The sequence below is a fragment of the Mytilus galloprovincialis genome, chromosome 4, assembly GCF_965363235.1.
Source record: "Mytilus galloprovincialis chromosome 4, xbMytGall1.hap1.1, whole genome shotgun sequence".
Classification (NCBI taxonomy): Eukaryota; Metazoa; Mollusca; class Bivalvia; order Mytilida; family Mytilidae; genus Mytilus; species Mytilus galloprovincialis.
In genome coordinates this window covers 13,657,672-13,680,971 of record NC_134841.1, presented here as the reverse complement: position 1 = coordinate 13,680,971, position 23,300 = coordinate 13,657,672, and the positions used below count along the sequence as shown (strand labels likewise).

The window sequence follows — 23,300 nt, the reverse complement described above, 5'->3', positions numbered from 1 at the left end:
AATCCCGCAACCGGAGTCGGGCTTCATCTGTTGTTTGTTTTTTGTTGTCGTTTTTCGTTATTTACTATGGTTTTGTAAGTTTGTCTTCGAATATATAATTTATATTACATATCACTGTATTCGGTTGTCTTTAAAATAATGAGAAGTAATTGATAATAACCTGTTATAAACATACAGGTATCGTATTATTTCAAGAGGCTGCGATAATTCATAAAGGAGTAGGTCCGGTAAGGACCGATTTTGGCCTCAAATTTCAAGTTTATCTTACGAAAGATTTTGACCACTTTTTAAACACTTAAGTGTCTATTTCATTTGAATCAATTAATTTATGTGAAAGATTTTAACTGATATAGTCATTAAAAACAACCCGATTCAAGCTCAAATATGAAAAATCTACCGAATATGCCGAAAAATGTCACTTTTCAGATGATTTTTGTCAAAAATGAAAGTGGCCGCATCCGTGTTCATCCTCAAACTTTACATATGTTATGTATTATGATAAAATACAACTTACATTTCAATAATAAGGATGAACACGAATGCGGCCACTTTCGTTTCACACGAAAACTGTCTAAAATTTAACTAAAATGCTAGAATTGTGAAGATTTCAGTAATTTAGCATGACTTAATGGTGCTAGTACCCGATATATGTGCATTGTATTGTAAAAAAACAGCCCATATTTATGTAGCAGAAGCATTCTACTGTCCAATAAATAACTAAAAGTTTACATTTTAACAATTTTGTAAAACTGCTATATTTTGGGGCCAAAAAGGGGTCTTACTGAACCTACTCCTTTTATCTGTTGAAATACTTTCTTATATTTATCAACAATACAGTAGAGCTTTCCATTAGAAGAATAAATTTTTTCTCTTACAAATATTTTGCACTTTTTACAGCTGATTATTAGGAAGCACTATTGTATAGGACGAAAACATGGCTATTGCTTCAAATTTCACAGAGCTTTCTTCAATATTTGGAATGTGTTAACCTTTATGTCATATTTGATCATTGCTGCTGCAGTGTTGGTGAGAACTATTAACTCAGCTGACTTCCATAGAATGGCCCTAAGACTGTACAGTCTTGGTCTTTTCACGATGTACATGAGATTTCTTCAGTGCATGATTATCCATAACTATTTTGGTCCTAAAATAATCATGATTGGCGAAATGGTAAGTTTACAATAACAAAAGTTAAAAAAAATGGGTCTAAAGTATAGAATGGGCGCTTAAAAGTCTTATATTAAAAATAATGCTAGAAACTTAGATCTCTTGATTAGATAAAATAATAAGTGAAACTGGAAGTAACGTATATTATCACACATGGTGTACTAATATGTACGATTTTGCATGGCCAATACAGCCAGAAGTTAAGGTAGTTATTTGTCCTCGGGGGCAAATATCGTTATCAGCCCTCGAAAATCAATATCGTGCTCCCGACTTTCACGTCCGGTAACGTGTCAATCAAAAACACCATCATTAACTCACGGTGATACATATTTTTGATTTTTGTCTTCAAATTTTATTTGAATTTTTGTTGAAATTATTAAACATATAATTAATAATATATTGTATGCTTTTTTTTCTCCAGCTGGAAAATATGTGATAAATAGATTATTACATATCATTTTTCTTTTTGGCTCTGGTATCAGCACTCGACCCATACCAAACCCTCTGGCTTGATAAGGGAGTCTAGGGCCGATGCCCGGGCCAATATCGAAAATACCATGTAATAATCTATGAAAAGAATGACACTTAAACCAATTTAATATTGAAATATACCAACCTCGAAGCAAAACTAATTTGACTGCAAAACAGTTTGGTGAAAAGTCACATAACATTTAACTAGTTCCCATTTAAGAACAGAATGTAACTGAGACCTCTTTAATACACATTTTCGTATATCAAAATAAATTGTTTAATTTTGGAAATAGTTCTAAACAGGCTGGTATATTTCTAACGTAACAATCATACTTTCAAACGATATCAACAATAGATAACAAAATTGTGTGTTCTATTATAAATGCATTATGTTTGATCTAAGGTTGTCATACAATTCTGAATTTCGTATAATATGTTTCTTTCAGCTACTCGAATTGATGAAGTTTGTCTGGATTTTAATTATTTTCATGATGTGTACAGGGGTTCTGTATCATGCAAATATGTACCCAAGTCATTTCGACATGTGGTCATTGAAGGGTGTGCAATTCTGGAGAATCTGGAAAGTTATAGCATTGCCGTACTGGCAGATCTACGGAGAACTTAATCTTGAACAGCTAACAGGTAAACAGTGTATATTAATTTCGGCAACATTAATCTGGGTTTCTTTTATCAAAGTGTTTATACAATAAGTCTTCTGTGTATAATTATTAGTTTAAGCGAGATGTTATATGATAAAATTGAGAATGGAAATGGGGAATGTGTCAAAGAGACAACAATCCGACAATAGAGCGGACAACAACCGAAGTCCACCAATGGGTCTTCAATGCAGCGAGAAACTCCCGCACCCATAGGCGTCCTTTAGTTGACCCTTAAATAAATATGTTTACTACATGTAGTTCAGTGATAATGGACGTCATACTAAACACCGAATTATACAAGAGAAACTAAAATTAAAAATGATACAAGTTATAAACAAAGGCAAGATGCTCCTGACTTGGGACAGGTGCAAAAATGCGGCGGGGTTAAACATGTTTTTTTTAGATTTCAACCCTGTCCCTATACCTCTAGCCAATGTAGAAAAAAAAATGCACAACAGTACGCACAGTAACAAAACTGCACAACAGTACGCACAGTAACACTCTGTTTATGAGAAGTCCGAGTCCGATGTCAGATTAGGAAACAAAAGAAAATAAAAAAAATGACAATAATACATAAATAACAACAGACTACCAGCAGTTACTGACATCCCAGCTCCAGACCTCAATAAAACTGATTGAAATATGAATATCAGGCACAATCCCTCCTGTTAGGGGTTTTAGTGCTATACCATAATAAAATAATATGTGAGACGAACATAACCCGTGCCATGTTAACAACTGATTTTAGAATGAAAATACTTGTGTTATCGTTCCAATCAAAAGCATCAGGAAAGACATTAGTTTTCAAAGTGACGCATTTTTTAAAGACAAAGAAATGATTGTCAGTTGTAAATATTTGTGTGCATAGAGATCGCTTCTTTTTTTTTTTTTTTTTTTAAAGTTTTTTCAAAACAATTTTCTTGTAGGTGACAACAATGATAATGGAACATCATGTACTTTTGTTGAGTCTGAGTGGGAGGAGAATCCAGATATAGAAAGATGTGTCGAATACGACTGGGCACTTTTAATCATAGCAGCATTTTATCTTCTTGTCACCAATCTACTGTTGGTAAACCTCATAATTGCTTTGTTCAGGTATGAAAATATTGATATATCACGGTGACCTATAGTTGTTCACTTCTATGTCGCTTGTTGGAGAGCTTTCTCTTTGGCAACCAAACCACATCTTATTTTATACATATGTTGTGGGCCTCGATCATTTTGTTGTTAGAGGGACTAAGATTGACGTCATACTTTTACTAATTGCAATTTTATTTTACAACCACGTATATGGCATACGACACTAACTGTTCGCCGCAGACAAGCATACGATAAGTATACAGTCCCGTAAAATAACATAAACATGCTAAAATATGTCCTATATATCTGATAACCAGAAATACCAAATGGAATGTATATAACAATAATACTGCAGTTTCTTTTTAATTTCTGTCAGTCTGTGTTTATAATACTTTAATAACATAAAATTATTGTAATATTAATAAATATACAAAATGTTTATCATTTCACTTACCGTAATTTCTGCATCTCTCTTTTGTAGTAACCAGTTTGAACAAGTGCAAGTCGACTCTGACAGACTGTGGAAATTCTGGAGATATTCAATCATAACCAAGTTCAGCACAAGGCACCCAGTACCTTTCAACTTATTAATATTCATTCCACTAAAGATCTATAGACGTTGTACACAAAAGGGTTTGTACATTTGTCACTATTGTACAATGTATATTTCTGTTCGTTAAATAAACTTTTAGTTATACCCGAAAATTTTTATGATGATCTGTGTCAATTATAATTATGTTTCCATCCTAATAAAGAATTGGTATCAATTAATTAACCAGAATTTTTTTAAATGAACAATAACCAGTGTCTGTAGCATATTAGACAGTGACCCCATGCCTTTGCTGTTTTGTTTTTGATTTCCTTTTTGCTATATGTTTTATACATAATCTAGATTGTAGATTATATCCTCTGATCGGTATCATGCGGAATTTAAGCAACGTTTATGTCTTTTTTTTAATGAAATTTGGTCGTTCACACTTTTTCATGTAACATCGTGTATGTTAAACACTAACACTGTTACAATTATGTGATTATGTCATCACATTACATAACTTTCAATCTAAAAAAACAAAAAATCACAAAAATACTGAACTCAGAGGAAAATTCAAAACGGAAAGTCTTTAATGAAATGGCAAAAACAAATGATAAAACACATCAAATGAGTGGAAAACAACTGTCATATTCCTGACATGGTACTGGCATTTTCTTATAACAACTGTACTATAGGTTTTTTGTCGAATTTTTAGTACTAACTGAAGATTTAATAGAATGATGATATATTAATCTTTCGGTGCGTACTCAAAATACGCCAAAATGTATAGAAATTAAGGTGTTGATCTATTATCTTTTAATTTCTGTATTACAACAGAAACCATCCTATTGTTTGAACATCAAAGTTCCCAATGACTAGACGTTTTTATTCTTCTAGATTTATTACTAAACACCAGTCTGAGAACATTCCGTCGGAATTTATAATTCATAGCACCAATCACTGAATAGTTCTATTTTGAAGCGGAAATAAATCAAGTCATCTATTTATGGAATTCTTTTTCTCTTTTTTTTGTAGAAGAAAATAAAAAGAAAGTATTAGTTAAAGAACAGGAGCTGCATGCTGTCCGCTGTCTATATTACCAGGCGACAAAGAAAAAATAGTAGAAATGAGAGAACAAAATTGTATTGTACATGTGTAAATTACTTTTTAAATTATTCAGATTGTCTATATTGTAATGTAATGATGTATGTGGGTATTTTAAACAGTTCGACATGAGTCTTACTGCGAAGAAATATCTGTCAATAACGTTTGGGTTTTTTTATGCACAGTCGTAGTTTCCCTGCTAATGTAATTATGTTATACGACGCGACGCATACATGTATGTAAACAGTAAACACATTGATCATCCTGATAATTACTTTATTCCTAAAGGATACCAATAGCACCGTAGTAAGATCTTTAAATATTGTTTTAATTTGTACTAACATTGTTTTTGTTTGTGATGAATTAAAATATATGATATGCATTGTTATACATTTTATTTGGAGAACCTATGAACCTACATCCTGTCCACATGGAAAATATGTTGTACTTGTTATATGTTATTGGCTTTGAAATAGATTCCAGTAACTGCGAGTACTCTAAGATCGTTACTTTTTTGTCTTTTGTCTTTATGTTAGTTGTGTTTGTCATTCTTGTCGATCTGAGGAGTCAAGTTATTTCAAAATGGTTGCTTACAGTCAAGTTGTGCTGTCACATACTGTCCATAATGATTGTTAGAGGAAAGATGAGCATTCACAAACATCTTCAAACCCGAAACTTTCTTCATGTGACTTTCCAAAGTCAGAAGCGTGTAATTCAGTGATTGTTTTTGGTTGCTCTCCGTCTTTTTTTTTACACTTTTTTAAAAATGTTTTTTGCTTCATGAATGTATGCCTAAACAAATCGGAAATTAAGTCCAAACAACGGAGGTTAATCCGTATCAAGTTTGAGGTTCGTGTGGCTCACTTTTAATACAGGCATCATACATCAGCGTATAGCTCCGACGTATGCCGGGCGTGGTAAAAAATCATGTACGCTGCCAATACACTAGAAATTTTGGATGCATTCCAACTGTCAATCATATCTGTATCGTGTGCACAACGAGCGTTAAGCGTGTAATGGACCTACGAAAAGCGTATCTAGGCGTTCAAGTAGCGTATTTTGGCGTTTTTCTGGCGTTTGTCGAACGTAGATGGAACGCACTCTACGATCTACACCTTTTTATAAGATTCTTGGTGAACTATGTGCTTATTCGTCGTTTTCAATTTCCTAGTGACCTTTAGCTTTAGATAATTATTTGCATTTGAATAGTGTTAACTTATTGAAAGAAAAAGCGATAAAGTTCCCGATTCTGTACTGTAAACACATTGATACAATGTGCAAACATGAATTCGTTCTCTTGAACAACATTCTTGTTTAAGAACTGGTTTTAATGACCTATTAGTGTGTGGTAATTCAATGACTTATACGACCACATTAAACCCCAATTCCACGATTTTTTTCGAAAACATTCATACGTGACGATACCTCTCGAATAGAAAAAAATAAAAATCCACTTTGACGATTTTCTTTGGTAAAACAGAGTAAAATCAAATACACAAGAAACAGTCTCAGAAGCAAAAATTACCTAAAATAAATGAACCCGAAGGAGAAACGACCACTCTTGAAATATAAAACAATTCAATTGACAGCTAATGTCCCTTTAAGGAAAAATTCATTATATATAAGAATGGTCAAGGTTATTAAACTACTTTCAGTAATAATAGAAAAATAGTTCTTTAAATAGTATAATTGATTTACTAGTATTTTGTTACACATTCGTTGTTTTTTTTAAATATTTCTTTTTCGACAAAAAAGAAACAAATAAGCTGTTGGACCATAAATTGTATAACAAAATGTTTATTCCGGCATATTATAATACATTCACAAAGCTTACTGGCAAAATTTAATTTTTCGGAAATCAACGATTTGTTTAGCAAATTTGTTTGTATTGTGATTATCAGAGCGAAGGGAATGTTAATTGTTTATTTCAACAGTCAAGTTATAGTTCTGTTTAAATTTTTGAATGCGAATCAATTGCAAAAAAATGATTCTTTTATAAATCAGAATGACTGATAATTTGTAAGTATATTATTTTTATTACTATTATTAATGAAACAAATGTTGATGTATCATTGCTCTTCATTATTTTACTGTTTTTGTCCTAACTTTATGTAAAAATTGAATATGTAGTTTTAAGTAGATGCGGTGATGTATTAATAGGGGTCGAATCTAAGCTTTTTTGTGTACTGGGCAGTCGGACCAGTGGACTGAAAATCCATCGGTCCAGCTCCAAATCTACTGGCCCTGCAAAAATGACATTCATTTGACAAACACCAATTTAAATGATAGTCGAAGGCCGTACGGTGACCTATAGTTGTTAATGTCTGTGTCATTTTGGTCTTTTGTGGATAGTTGTCTCATTGACAATCATACCTCATCTTCTTTTTTATGTTTACTCTTATTTGCATGCTTTCTTTTATGACTGATGTACCCATATTTTGACTATTATATTTATTGTGTCTGTTTATTTAACGCATCAATGTAAAAATATCGGAAATTGATGAGACTGTCATTAAAGTGAGAGGGTTAGCGCTATAGAACCAGGTTTAATCCACCATTTTCTACATTTGAAAATGCCTGTACCAAGTCAGGAATATGGCAGTTTTTGTCCATTCGTTTTTGATGCGTTTTGTTATTTGATTTTGCCATGTGATTATGGACTTTCCCAATTGATCTTCCTCTAAGTTCAGTATTTTTGTGATTTTACTTTTTACATATGTTATTCCCGTAGATTTTTTGTGCTATTCTGAATGTCCATGAGCAATTATGGAATTTAACTTAAAATTTGAAGATCCGGTTACAAATTAAATATACATTTTTTTAGCTAGGTCTGCAACTGCAAATTCTTCACATGTTACACAATTCATTACATTGTGCTTATTACCGCCAAGTGCAATTGATTTCGTAGGAAAATTCTTTGTAAACAAACCGAGATTGCAATGCAATTAGTGATTTTTATCGACGAATTTCTAGTGGTCCGCCGGACCACCAGCTCACAAAATCTATTGGTCCGACGCAAATTCTACTGATCTCGGACCACCGGAACAAAACAAACAGACATAATAGGTAAAAATGTCAAAAACCTATACACATAACCTAGTAATTAATGTGGAACAAAATGTTCGAGGAACGGCGATACTGTTGTATACACACTTTTATGATGAAGATAACATAATTTATGCTTCACAAACAATGTAAATTTGAACTTTTTCTTAATAATAAGAAATTTAAAATCCCTATAGCACCAGCATACACGAGGAGGAAGATAGCAAAGGAATATATAATCTCAAAAGTCGACAACACACTGACATCCTCATGACAATTGAAGAAAACACGACAAAAAAAATATTTAAAGTCAACAAATCACTAAATATTGAACAACATGATTCCATTCTAACACCGTGGGGGATATCAGGTACTCCGTGAGGGTAAGCAAATACTGCTGCAGTTGTGATACCCGTTAAAAGTTCACTAAGAAATTATTAGTTTAAACAACACACAGCACCATTATAATTTCAACTCCCTTAGTTGGGAATAGTCATATCGCGCAAGATGTAGAAACTTGAGAATCCTTTTACAAGTTGATGTAATTTTATTGTGATCTACAGAAACCATCGACACGTCAAATATTTCAGTTTTGATCGTCTTGTGTATGCTATCACAGTTGGAAAACTAGTGGAACGACGAAAATTGACACCATAACTTATTTGCGACCCTGAGATAACTGAAAACATTTCAACGAATTACATAGAAATACAATAAAGGCAACAGTAGTATACCGCTGTTCGAAATTCATAAATCGATAAGTAAAAACAAATCCGGGTTACAAACTAAAACTGAGGAAAACGTATCAAATATAAGAGAACTACGACACAACAAAAACACAACATTAAAATGTAATAAGTGGTTCGTATTTAAAGGAACTCTTATATACCTTACAAACTTATACACTTGACCTGAACATCACAAACATAAGATGTGTGCCTTTTATAATTGAAATCGATATAATCAGTTACGTTTTACGAAACATCTTTAATTTATTCTATCAAGTATATGTATTAACCACCGTAACAGGATTTTTTTATTATTTGAATGATTTTTACAAATTAGATATTTATAGATTATCGGTGATCATCTCAACGAGATTGATTTTCTCGCTTGAGCCGGGACGAACAATGATAATCTTTTTATCGCTATTTTACCTATGACGACGTTGTCAATTTCATGTCAATTTCGTTAGCAGCGCCACGTGCATGCTTAGTTTCTAGCGATAATTTTCCATCTCAAGCGATAGCATGATATGAAAATTATCCCCAAAAAAGATCAAAGGAAAAATGCACAAAAAAGCGATAATAATATTTAATGTTGTGATCAACGATTGGTATGCTAAGCTCTTACTGTTTTTATCCTTGTGTGAATATGTTCGTGTGAATGATTCGATCAGCGACTTCGTTTCAGCTATTCTGTCAAATTCGTGTTATTTGTTTAAAACATGGAAAACAACTATGTTGCAGCACGAGACCGCCTTTTCCTCTTTTTATTTTCATACTTTGTAAAAAAACCTTTTAAATTGAAATATTCCATGTGGTCGACCAAAACAAATTTAAAGATAATCTTATTGGCTCTGAGGTCATACAGCTTGATACTACAAGAACATATAAGGAAACATAATAAGATTCAAGGTGACCGATTTAAGCGATTCATGGTTCGTAAATGTTTGCGTACCAATTAAAATGTATGCAACTTTAAATTCCCGAATTAAGAAACTATTTCAAAAAGTCAAATTTATCTTACAGAATACAAGTTGAAGCAGCTTTTGTTGAGAAAAGAAATGATGAAGTAATATTCGAGTGTGAAAGTGAGATATGGAACGAAATCTTTGAATTAGGAGAAACAGGAGATACCAAAGTTTTAAAAGAAAAGGCGATAGATTTTAGAAAACAATTTCCTGGACTTGTTTTAGCAGTAGTGGGGGACTCCGACAGTTTTGTACCTAGACCTTGGAATGCAACAGCATTTACCGCGGATCTTATCGATACACTGAAAAAGGTTAAAGGTACATGTATTCCAAAGGAATGGTACTTGTAAACTCAGATTTAATTCAGTTTAGCTCATTCTCAAATAGTCAATTTAAAATTGATGACACTTTACACTTGTACTATGTCTTTAAACAATAGCTATCCATGTCAGCTAATAATAACAAGTATAAAAGTTAAATCAAAATTTGAATTTTCGGTTGGTTATTAACGAAGCGGGACCCAAAATTTTGAAATGAGATGTTGTTCGTTCAAACTCAAAATGAAATTCTGTAAATTGCTTATTTTACCATGATTTTCAGGCTTGAAAAAGTAAATTTCAAAATTTCATGAAGTTTTAAACTTCCAGAACCTAGAAATGCATTAAATTTTATATACCTAGTTACTTTGTATTTTTTTAATGTTTAACACAGACTTGTTTTATAAACTTTCATTCACAGAAAGTTGGTTGATTTATCGTGGAAAAGATGTTGGTATTAGTTCTTTTATTTACAATGCATTTGAAGAAGACATCAGAACGAATGAAACAGTAGCAACTAAATTACTTGCAGTCAAGCCAAAGGTAAATCACTTACAATCCATATTCTATGTTATAAGTGTAAATATATATTGGGACAATATTATAAAATAAGAGGATGTGATACATGTATGATTACCAGTGAGACAACTCTTTAATAGACAAAATGACACAGCAATGAACAACAAAAGGTCACCGTACGGCCTTCAACAATGAGTAAAACCTATCCTTCACTGTCAGCAATAAAAGGCACAGAAATGACAAAATGTAAAACAATTCAAGAGAGAAATTAACGGCATAATTTAAATACAAAATAATGAATGAAAAGCAAATATGATACAAGCTTGTGACTTGGAACAGGCACATACAAAATGTGGCGAGGTGAAACATGTTAACTGGCGCCCCATCCTTCCCTATCCTTGGAACAATATAACATAAGAACAAACTATAAAAATCAGTTGAAAAAGGCTTAACTCATCAGATGGATACAAACAGTAATACATCTCACAAAAACAGAGTGGATGTGTCAGGGTACCTTTTACATCGCCGAAGCAAAGACTAAGTACAGATCAGAGAGTACTCAGAGTTACCTACAGTTTGTTTTACGAAAAATTTATTACTCTAACATTGTACCAATATTTTTTTACTTCGTTTATTTAAAGAATAATTAGTTACATGTAAGTGAATTTCATAGATAAGATTTTGTCAATATTGCTAATAAAGAGCAATATTTTGTCAATTCGTTTTCTTACTAACACAGGATGAGAAATTTCATGGAAAACCCAACCAAAAGAAGCAAACAACAACGAGCAAATCGAAAGCATCAACGAATCAGTTGTCATTTAAACTACCATACGGGAATGAGAAAGACTGGTTTAACATTGGTTTGATTGAACTTTTAAAAAGTTTATCAGAGAAAACCACACCTCTTCTGTCGTTTGTTACGGAAAACGAGGACGGCAAACAATATCATAATGGTAAATTAATAAACTCACCATAGTATTAATAGTACATGCTCGTTGAAAACTTTTTTCATTGAAGCTACATGAAAGCAACTGACGCAAAATCCTTCACATCTACAGTTAAAAGTTTGTAGTCACCTAGTTTATGTTAGGATTAAAATGTGCATGACTAAATCGTTTGTTATATGTTATGTATTTTAGGCCTTAAATGTACTTTGGAGATGAATTTGAGTTACCTGCGCTTTGTTTTAGCTTTGCTTCATAGACACCGAATATATTGTATGTTACTTTAAATATAAAATGTAAATCTATGGCTGTATTTATGTAAGATTAAAGTTAAAATCCACAAACCTGACAGGTAAACTGTGTTCCCTGTATACATGTATATGCATGTAACACTTTTCCATGTATACAGAATTGCCCATGGAGATTCCAGTTTTATTAGTGGTAGCCGAAGGCGATATAGAGACAATTCATCAAGTGGAGACATCTGTTGAATCTAACATTCCCGTTCTTCTGGTAAAGGGATCGGGGAAAGCTGCAGATTTATTAGTTGACTTCCTTACAAGCAGGTACTTGTAGACAAACTAACACTATCAGTTGATTGGAGATTTCCATTTATTATAAAAAAAAATATCTTCTATTGTTATTGGGAAACTATCATAAATTCAGAACCCACAATACATACACTACATATATGCGTTATTGTCTATATTACTTTCCAATGTTGAGGTGATTTAATCAATTATACATACGATTTATTTCGTTTTATTTACGTGCGTAAACAATCTTTAAAGCTCTCTGACTTTCACACCGCTTGTATTGGATTTTGGTAATGCTACTTTTCGTCGTCATTCACCAATAATTTAATTTTGGATGTAACGCGTCTTCTGATTTGCTGACATTATTTTGTTATCAGCCCATAGACATAATTTAGTCATGTGACCGTGACGTGATCAACGTTTTTTCATGGTTTTCTACGGTTTAAAATAGAATTTAGAACTAAATTATAAGAAAAGGAAATAACATAAAAAATGTGATGCACACTGTAAATAACCCGCTACGCAAAAAACAGAAAAAATATTACAGTTATTCCTTAACTACTGAATATAGTGTCATGCACACACACACACACACACACACAATTCGGCAAAGTTAAAAAAAAAATGTTTAACTTTTATAGTCACAAAAATGTACCGCTGTTAAATTGATCAACAATTTTGTGTTGACTGTTTATCAACGTCACCTCACCATACAGCCACTTACAGTCGGAATTTTATTAGTTTTCGAATGTGGTGTCTACATCCGGTGTATTGGATATGATGCAATAGGTTGTATCCCTAGGAGTGTTGTGTTTTACCAATTTTTTTCAATAAAAAAAGTCAGATACATAACTTAAAAACCGTTCTGGAAGCTTTTGTTATGAACTATATATATATATGGAAATGTATCTGTGTATTGTTGTGTATATGATTATAATTTGCTGTTACTATATTTATGAACCCAGAGAACTAATGAGTGAGAGAACAGGACTTCTAAAGAACAAAGCCCCAACATTATTTGGAACAATATTTACGAAAAGTTCATTATACAACCTTGAGCAGAGAATGACAAAGATAAAAGAAAATCAACATCTTGTGAGTTACTTAAACGAAATAATCAATATACACGTATGATGATAATATGACGATAATTCAACCAAACTTTAACGAATAACCTGAATATTTCGTATTAATATTTTTACTCTTGTTCAAGAGGGAAGAACAGAGGGACATTCACTCTCATAGATCGAAAATAATTGACAACGCCATGGCTAAAAAAGAAAAAAAACTTTACATATCTATACACAAAGTCATGATACATACCGATTTTTAATAATAGCTTGTTTAGTGTATTCCCAGTATGAATACAGATTGAGGAGTGCATATAAATTGATTTTATTTTCTTCCAGATAACTGTATATGATGTAGAAAGATCAGATGAAATAACCTTAGAAGATACTATAGTAGATGCAATCATCAAAGGATGGTCACTAAAACATATAAAGAATGACCAAGGTGGCTATGACGTATTTGAAATAACATCTTAAAAATGTAAACGTAGTAATATTTATGAATAAATAGAATTGAGTATTAGCAGAAAACAGGACCTGATGATAATAAATGTCTAACAATTCAGTCTATAACCAAAATGAGAAGAGTATACATTAAACAATCTGTGTTTCCACATACAATAAAATAACAGGACACTCTTTTCAAATTTACTTAAAAAACCTGGACTATAACCAAAATAAGAAAAGTGTTAACAATCAATGCTTTCACATACAGTAAAATAGCAGGACACTTATTTCAAAAACTAAAAGCATATTTCTCATCGGAAATTAGTTTCCATGGAAGGGGGTTATTTTTGCATAATATTGCATAAATCGCTCTCTTGTTTTTGAACCGTGATTATGGTTCCACTGCAACAATTCCTTTTATTTACATTTAACATTCGTTTACTCTTGTCCTTTTATGATTAACATTTTTTGTAGATGCAATTGAGAAATCGCATAAGTTGGTACCGATAATGTCAGGAGTGTTGAAGGATCTTTATACTAATCCAGGTAAATTATTATTTTAAATCATTATAGAACATTGTAATTATTTTGTTGATGATCGGAATCCGTCAACAATAGCCGTTATTATCATGTTGATTAAAAATATAGTGTGATAAATGACATATTGAAAATTTTTGTATTATATAGCATATATCATCATATTTCACAATGAAGGTAAATGGTAAAAAGCGTTCAAATAATTGTATTCATTCACTGTTAAAATACATCTTTGCATAAAAGTAACCAAGCAATGTATTCACTTTTATGAAGTGTTTGCTGTCTTTTATTATTCCAAGACAATGATACCAACATTTATTATTGTGCCCATTTTCGTTCCCTTTATTCCAAAAAGAAAGACTATCTTGCTTAGCTGAAAGAATGAGAATCTATTGTGTTATTGTATTATTTTTGTGTTTATTTTATTTTTACCTTTGCTGAACCCTCATTAAATGGACAACGAATGACAGTTGACGACGAAGCCCAATCGTCAAAAGTTGATTATACAATATGTGAAGACAGCACTACTCCCGATGTCCAAACATCCTTATATCATGACGATTTGATATCAAGAACACCCGAACCTACAACTGAAATAACAGTAAAAAATGACGAAAATGGGACCTCGACAGAAACCGATACAAACGATGAAAACAAATTAATTGGTAACACCGTGACACCAAAAGCAACGGGTGGAGCTACTACAGAAGATTCTACAAGTAATGATTATAAAATAGCAAGTAAAAAATGTTATTTTGAGATTTAGTTGACGCAAGTGTTTTAGACGGAAGCTTGTGTGAAAATAACTTTTCATCTACCACCCCATTGGTTAGCGAATCAAATGACTTAACTAGATTAGATTAAATAAAAATAAAGGTTACCTTAAGTTTAGAGAGACTAGACTATCCACCGTGATAAATGTGTTGATTGTAGAATTGTTTTCGTATTTTATAACTATGCCATTTCACGAATCGGTGATTAAGAATAACAATTTTCAATTTTTGGGGAAATAGTCATGAGTGACGTGATAACATGACAATAGAATTATGTCTGAACAGTTTTCGATTAATAGTTGTTAGGTAATACGTCAGATACAAAATGACTGACATGGGCGCAAGGCAAAGAAAATCCCAGATACAACAACTAGTTAAAATAATTTCGTGTTTTCAAAGATCAAACTGTCCAGTATTTACTAAATTTAATAGTCATCAACAGTATAATCGATATAACTATTGTGATATCTTATTTACGATAGTTGAAATATAGTTTTTGGTCAAAGTCTTGTGTGCTGAAATATTGAGACACTGTTACAACAACAGAACTTGTTAAAAGATAATATCTATTTCCCATCAAGACGACCAAGTTGGAGGACATTTAAAGTTATGAAAATCCCACTATTGGAGAGACAACTAGAACTTGCATAGCATGCTTGTAAAATGCAATGGACAGAATACTTTATATAACTTTTTAATTTGAATGGATAGTTGACATTAACGCAATCTACATGCATTAATTATATTCCTATAATTGTATAATTTTCATTTAAGATGCAGGACATCTCAAGGATACATTTTTTTTCCATTTCAGATGAAAAATCTAACGAGCTAATGGAAATATTACAGTTTTCTCTTGATCCTGGATCGTTGTCATTGTATTTCTATATTGCTTATCAGTACAGTCAAGACCCAAACAGAGTAAAATACAAAACTAAGGTATTTTTAACAAATTGTTTATAAAATAACAGAAATTACATATGTATCAAAAATGCAACAGAATTATACCGCTGTTCAATAGTCATAAATTGATGAGGCAAAAGCAAATCCGCATTAAAAAATAAAACTGAGGGAACCATATCAGATGTAGGAGGAAACAACGGAACAACAGAAACACTATACTGCAACAAAAATAAACGCCAACATTCACAGAAACGGACTATAAGAAAGCAACTGCGGGGTACAGGACATTTTTTAAGAAAACGAAATGGTGAGTCGAACCGGATTTATGGCCAGCCAAATCACCCATTCATATAGAAATGTTAAACTCATCCCTAAAATGACAACATTACGTGTATGTAACACATATATTGATATTTTCAAACTATGTAGAAACCGAAAGACACACACATATGATTCTATTTACAATAACCGTATAGTGTCTTTGAATATCAGTTGTATCTGTACGAGCTTAAGCGTGCTAGCGCTATTACTCCTTTTTCGAGCCGAGTTACAGTCGATGTTTAAAGACAGTATCCAGTTATGGTCTTTATTTTTGAATACAGTTTGAACATAGTGTTGGCTTGGTCAGAATGAAAAACTCACATATATTGCAATTTTTGTTTCGACTTTAAATCCTTTGAGAGCTGCATAGTTTACCAATCAAAATACACCCAATCAGCTGATGACAGGTATACCGAAATGAATACCATGTGGTCAGCACTAAAACATTGCTCAAAATGGAAAATCATTTACTCATGTTCCTACTACATAACTACAAGTTTCAAAAGTACAAAGAAATAACAAAACATTGTCCGACTAAAGACAAAAGATTTGTCTTACGTTTCAGAATGTCGAACTGTCCGTGCGATTACTGATTATTAACATTGTTGCATGGTTGATTTCGTGTGTTACATATTTACACATTCAAGTTTTGAACTTGATAATTTTAGAAGTAGAAAATGGAGATGATCACGCTGTTCATGTTTGTCTATGAGCAGTAAGTGAGGTGCGGTTTGGTGACTGGAACATATATGTTATATCTAGTATAATACATTTAGGACACCTTATTGCATGATATTTTAATTTTTTCAAATTATTTTTGAAAGGGAGACTTGTATTTAATGTTCCGCTAAACGTAGTCATTCGATCAGTTTTTTTTATTATTTCATACATTTTTTCTTCTTGTTGTATAATTCATTTAGAATACCCAGATACTCTTGTTAGAAGCAATCATCGCAGATCGTGTTGATTATGTGTCAGCCATGCTGCAACATGGAATTGTATTCAATACAGAACATTTCGAAAGTTTGTATGATGAGGTATTTACTTGGTCGTATATTATGGTTATACGTTTTTCACATGGTATCAAGGCAGACAATGGAAAAATAAAAAAAATGAAGACACTTCATTCGTTTCCTAAGCTTTAGAAAATTATTATCTATTCATCTTAAATACAAATATTGTAAAATTATAAAGAAACACCCTTTGCCATTTTATTCTAACATTCACTTATTTTCCACTATGTTTGACTGCATGAATGATGTCAATTGCGATGACTGCTTGAATAAAATAAGATAATCGTTATTTCAGACTAGAACAAATAATATTACATCTACATCTATTTTTAAATCTCACTATTATTCTTTGACTTTATTTAAAGAAACATAATTGCATTTGTATCATAATGAAACACAATAGACATACAATTAAACTAGCAAGTGGAATCTCTAAACTGTAATAATATTTGTTAAATGATTTCTTCATCATACATTGTATTTACTTTCATGCATACACTTTGATATGGTGTCTTTGTGGCACAATCATCTTTTTATGACAACGAACTTTTTGTCCAGGATCTTTAAGTAAATTCAAAAAGATAAACGTTTTTTCAACAAGCCCTTGATAAGCTTGTTAATCACATATCATCAGCATATAATTTGTTTATGAGACAAAAAGCACCATTTTTTTACTTTCATCGGGGAACTTACTTAAAAAGGTATAATTTCTTGCTGCGTCATTATTGAAATAGACCAATATAATTAATGCATCATGAATTAAAAAGTAAATAGTTACATGTTTTTCTTATGAAATCAACTATTAAACCTAAAACTGTACATTGAAATAATTCAAATGTAACGATTATACTTTAGATTAAATGTTTGTCTCTTTTTGTTCTCCGGCCATTCAAGACAACATTTGTTCAGTAAAAGAAGTGTTAAGCAGATACAGTACCAATCCGTTTATGTGTTATGCGTCATCAATTTATAATCCATATTTTTACGAGTAGTACGAAGGATGTCAGATGTCGAGCAGAATATGCTTACCCTTCAGGAGTTCCTGAGGTCACATCGATTTTTTGGTTGGATTTGTGTTGCTCATTCTTTAATTTTTTTATGTTTTTATGGTTTTTTTTCATTGATCATGTCTTTTCATCGTTGTTTGTGTTATGTCAGGTTGTATTTCGACTTATGAGTTTGAATATCCCTTTAGAAGCTTTCGACGTTTTTGTAGCTCTGTTTGCCATAATGTTGTTTTTTACATTTGAAAATGCCTGTACCAAGTCAGGAATATGACAGTTCTTGTCCATTCGTTTTTGATGCGTTTGGTATTTGATTTTGCCATGTGATTATGGACTTTCCGAATTGATTTTCCTCTAAGTTCAGTATTTTTGTGATTTTACTTTTTCCTATTGCTTAAATTTGAAAACAAAGATTTGTATAAAACAGTACTAGTTAGTGTGTTTACATGTTTATGGTCTTTGCAAATACCTAGGAACAATAAGACAGTAGAAATGATTTCTCTTTCTATACTTCTTTTATATTCTTTTAAAATTGATGCAGCCATTTTATGTTGTGTCTGTAATTTATCTTTAGACGTTTAGATGTGAAGATTGCAAGGCAAAAGACTGTAGGTCAATGCATGCTATTCATCATGTAAGTAACGGTGTGTTTTTTCTTCTCTCTTTTGTATATATATATATATCATTGCCGTCAATACTCATCTGTTAACTGAAGGGGCGAAATACCTTGAGCCAAAATCCATACATTTTACATAAATTTAAATCGAGGATTTTTGCCAGATATTGGATTAAATTTGAAAAGATAGTGTAAGCTTCTCCTTCTATGCAGACACCGACATGCGATTACACATTCCATCAATAAATCAAAACCAAGCACCAGAGTAATTTTAAAATTATCTATGGTGTCGATGACAGGGAATTGGATATAGATAACTAATCATCAATTTACATTATACGCGTGTTTCGTTTGTGTTTGTTGTAACCTTTAATTATTCAAAACAGTCGTTTCTCAAAATCCTGTATTCGAAATATACTAATCTGTAACCAGGTATTCACAGTAGAATTATAAACGTTTTGAATTATTGTTTCTGATGATACAATTGATCATTATGTATTAAATCAATAAACAATCTTCATCGCGTAAATGATTATAGATAAAAAAAATGGTCTACTTAAATAAATCTTCTGAAAGGGAAAATATATCGTAATTGAAACTATGTCACATCACATTCCAACAACTAAAACCATGTGATACAGATGTGATAAACTGGAAACAGCGTCGTCAGAAAAACGCTTCGGATGTGTTTAATCTATGCCTCTGTTGGTGGACTATAAGTTCCCGAGGGTATCATCATTTCAGTAAAAAAACAAGGGTAGCAAAAACAAATGAAAGGAATACCGACACCTGTTATTTGATTAGAGTTATTAAGCCATTTCCGTGGCCTCTCATTCTGACCAATCTCATATACAAATGTTGTCATACATATGTAACATTCCGTACTGTATTTAGGCCATTAAAAGTCATTAGTTTTGCTCAGAATGATACATTTTGTAGTCTTTTGTTGGCAGCTTTTGATAATAAATAATTAACAAAGCTGTCAAAATAATACACCTTCCATTGAGTTTTCTGATGCTAAGCGAGTACATGTAATTGGTTATTTAAATATTGTGTAATTTTCTAGCGATGTGACAGCTTTATATGTAATTTGATCTGGTGTACATGTTTGGATGACTGTAAAAAGTGTAACAAAAAAGCATCCAAGAACGATCACAGTAAACATTGTGTTAGACATGCAGGACACATTATTGCAGTCGGCTTTGACCAAAGAGTTGATGTCTGTTTACAAGCTAGATATTTATGTCAGAAGCTGCTTAATTTTAGTAAGTGTTTACACATATTTGTTGTTTTATTATCTGAATTGAATGGGTTGCCTCGCCTTATTCTCATTACCCTTTTTCTTAAAATTACAGCTATAACTATTTTTTAACCACTGATTGTTTGAGTGTGGATTTACAAGCAGAAGAAACTTATACTGTCAAGAATCCCTTTCTCATTCATCATAGAGTTCATACAAAGCCCTCTTTATTCTTGTAAACTTGATTTGTTTATTTAATCAAAAATCGAGTTTTGAACATCAGTTTTAAAAAATTTCATCCGTCAATTTTGAAAGAAATGTTTTGTACATGTAATAATTTAAAGTCATATGAAACCAGTGAGTGGTGAAAAATAATGTTTATCCAATTCTTGAACCAATGCATGTTTATATCATAAACTTCGAGCTCTGTGCACGATTTTGTCATTTTTTACGCAAACATATCGTATAATCGTCAATTTTTTTTCTCTCTATCTGTTATGATTTAACAAATATGGCTGCTCATTAAATGCCGTGTTTTAAAGCCGAAGTTTACCGATTGTCACCTTATAGTAAATAAATGACAAAAAGCATGGGTATTGAGCACGTGTTTAACATGTACAATCAGATAATTGTTTATTTTAATGACAGATCCATGCGTATTGCGATCGCCGGATTTTTACGAGGAGGGTTACGCTCAGGTCACTATGCATACGGAAAATACGTCGGCGAATTGCTTCCTGGAAGCAAGCAATTAAAAACAAATAAACTTCTTGTAAATGTGGACACATTAAAGAATTTTCCTTAGAAAAAAGTATATGTACATAAGTTGTATAATGAAAACTATCCATTTAGTTATAAAAAACATATGCATGATTGTTTTTAATTTGAGGTTTCTTATGACTTTAACAATGTGAATTTAACCCCCCTTTTTTTTGTATGGTTCGTGTCCTTAGTTTTCTATTTTGAGTTTTGTGTACCATTATTTTCCTTTTGGTCTTTGAACGCAAGGACCATATCAAAAATACCAAAATATAATCACGTGCTCGATGATTCTGTGTTGAATTTTCATCAAGGTAACATTTGATAACTTTTTGTATGATCAGTAGACCGTGAAAATGGGGTAAAATCTCCAATTTGGCATTAAAATTAGAAAGATCATATCACATGGAACATGTGTACTAAGGTTCAAGTTGATTGGACTGCAACTTCATCAAAAGCTACCTCGACCAAAAACTTTAACCTGAAGCGGGACGAACGGACGGACGGACGGACGCACAGACCAGAAAACCTTATGCCTATAAATAGAGCATTTGCATTATTCACGTATCAGGATACGTGCACGGATCGACGTACACGTATCGAACAGATTTGTCTACAATAGTGATTTTACCCCGATCTCAATTAAAATAAATGCATTATAAAATATTTTCATCGGGACCAACTTGACTTAATTTATCCTTTCCTCATATACGTGTTAAACGATACGTCGATACGGATACGCCAGCAAATACTTGATTAATGCAAATGCTCTAGTAGGGCATAAAAAAAACTTTATTTGGTATATACGCATGGATAACTTTACTATTCTTATAAATAAAAATTTTGTTATATATATATTTCTCAGACTAGTATGGCTGATCGATTCATTAGTTTACCAATTATAATTTAGAACGATCATTTTGATCTGAAAGGCTCAAACAAGACTAATTTATTCATCAACAAGTCATAAAGTGATATTATGCCATAGTCTATAATCAGAAACCTTCTTTTCTAGTGGTTGCCTTGTGTTAAAGTATATAGATATATGTGTATACCATATAAATTTCAGGCTGTTGATTTCTCGTGCTAATTTTGTTTTACCGAGCCTTTACAGCTTGCTTTGCGGTAAAGCCATACGCATGTGTTTTGATTATTGTTACATTGTACGTCTAGCCAACTGTATCCCTGATGTACTTCTACTGCACCGTGTCATTGAATGCCAACCACCCTACATATTTTGCTTTTAGTCCGGTATGTGAGATTTAAATGAAAAGAAAATATCAACACCAAAGAAACTACGAACTAACATAACAAAAATAAAAGGCTTTCTACCTTATTTATTTTGCCTTCAGTTGAATAATAATCTTTGAAGTTGTCGTTGATTTGAAAATATACTTATATTTTAATTAATGTATTTCACTGTAGATCAAATTGATGCAACAGATACAATTGAAGAAGATAAAGAACAAGGTAAAATACAAAATAGAAATCGTCAATAACTATGGTTGCAATAGACCACATTCGTGTAACCGACATGGGAAAGGAGTGACGATGCCCCTTAATGCATTAACGATGTTCACGTAACCAAACTTTCTGATGGTAATGACTCGAAAGTGGTTCATTGCCGGTCCTGTTTATCACAAATTACACAACTGATCTGTCCAAAATAAAATCATTATATACACCAGGAATATAATTTTGTACGCCTGCCCGAAAATGCATATACTTGTGTAGCTATGTAATTTATTACTTGGTCTTTTCAATTACATTTGTATATCATAATAAAACGTTATTTTCACCAAACAAACAAATGGGTTTTGTTGATTTGAGGGTTCAAGCAATTAGCTTTGCAAGACAATATAATTATATGATTAACCCTTCCGAAGCACATAAGAACACCCAAATGTTTAGTGAAGTTCGTGTTGCTCCGACTGTAATTTTCGATACTGTGTTTTGTGAACTGGTTTTTTTTTTTTCGTTCTTAGCAGTGGCGTTGTTAGTTTGATTTGACTTATGAAGTTCAAAATTCCTTATCCTTTGCCCCTCTATTAAATTAACTGAATAATGCAATGGTATTTATCTACTGTGTTGTGGTACAGGAAAATAGATACGTTGACCCCATCATATGTCTAGGGTATTATCAGTTGATTATGTGCAACAATGATATGAGCTTGCGGCAGTACTTGTTGTTTGCAAACTAGACAATTTGCTTACAATCTGGAACCCATTTTCGAAGTTAACTATTACATGATAGCACAGGTTTTTATTTATAAACGTTTTTTAAATAAATTGCAATTTTATTTAAACTAAACATTTAAATGAAGTGTCAGATAAAGAAAAAAATAATAGAACAGACACATGAATACTAGTCATGCATTGTTTTTAAATATAATCACTCAACAAAATTAGACGTAAATTTATGTATTTGTAGTTTACTTCGACCTACTAGCCTGGGCTCTTCTGGGAAACAAAGTTAAACTGGCCACTGTTTTCTGGTTTAAGTGTAAAAATCAGCTGTGTGAGTACACTGTATTTCTATCTCTAATG

General features: G+C 32.1%; 2 protein-coding genes and 2 long non-coding RNA genes across 7 annotated transcripts in view; all 4 read left to right on the top strand.

Moving 5' to 3' along the window:
- Positions 1 to 5,401, top strand: part of LOC143071410 (transient receptor potential cation channel subfamily M member 1-like) — a 44,350-nt gene extending 38,949 nt beyond the window's left edge. For all 3 annotated transcript variants that reach the window (XM_076245672.1, XM_076245670.1, XM_076245671.1), the window contains 5 exons: positions 898 to 1,170; positions 2,085 to 2,280; positions 3,224 to 3,392; positions 3,859 to 4,010; positions 4,945 to 5,401. In XM_076245672.1, the coding sequence (XP_076101787.1) occupies positions 898 to 1,170; positions 2,085 to 2,280; positions 3,224 to 3,392; positions 3,859 to 4,010; positions 4,945 to 5,030 (876 nt within the window). In that variant the 3' untranslated portion in view covers positions 5,031 to 5,401. The remainder of the gene's footprint in view (positions 1 to 897; positions 1,171 to 2,084; positions 2,281 to 3,223; positions 3,393 to 3,858; positions 4,011 to 4,944) is intronic.
- Positions 5,402 to 6,914: 1,513 nt separating this feature from the next.
- On the top strand, positions 6,915 to 10,612 carry LOC143071409 (uncharacterized). Its single transcript, XR_012976897.1, has 3 exons — positions 6,915 to 7,032; positions 9,810 to 10,069; positions 10,490 to 10,612. It is a non-coding gene; the product is annotated as an uncharacterized LOC143071409 (long non-coding RNA).
- A 1,331-nt stretch (positions 10,613 to 11,943) lies between these two features.
- Positions 11,944 to 13,581, top strand: LOC143071408 (uncharacterized). The gene is made up of 3 exons (XR_012976896.1): positions 11,944 to 12,100; positions 13,036 to 13,165; positions 13,480 to 13,581. It is a non-coding gene; the product is annotated as an uncharacterized LOC143071408 (long non-coding RNA).
- A 2,133-nt stretch (positions 13,582 to 15,714) lies between these two features.
- LOC143071405 (transient receptor potential cation channel subfamily M member-like 2) overlaps positions 15,715 to 23,300 on the top strand; it is a 32,510-nt gene continuing 24,924 nt past the window's right edge. For both annotated transcript variants that reach the window (XR_012976894.1, XM_076245666.1), the window contains exons 1-6: positions 15,715 to 15,836; positions 17,042 to 17,158; positions 18,713 to 18,772; positions 19,821 to 20,019; positions 22,179 to 22,223; positions 23,185 to 23,271. Coding sequence is in view for 1 of the 2 variants with exons in the window: in XM_076245666.1 (XP_076101781.1) it covers positions 15,732 to 15,836; positions 17,042 to 17,158; positions 18,713 to 18,772; positions 19,821 to 20,019; positions 22,179 to 22,223; positions 23,185 to 23,271 (613 nt within the window). In the remaining variant the exon portion in view is untranslated. The remainder of the gene's footprint in view (positions 15,837 to 17,041; positions 17,159 to 18,712; positions 18,773 to 19,820; positions 20,020 to 22,178; positions 22,224 to 23,184; positions 23,272 to 23,300) is intronic.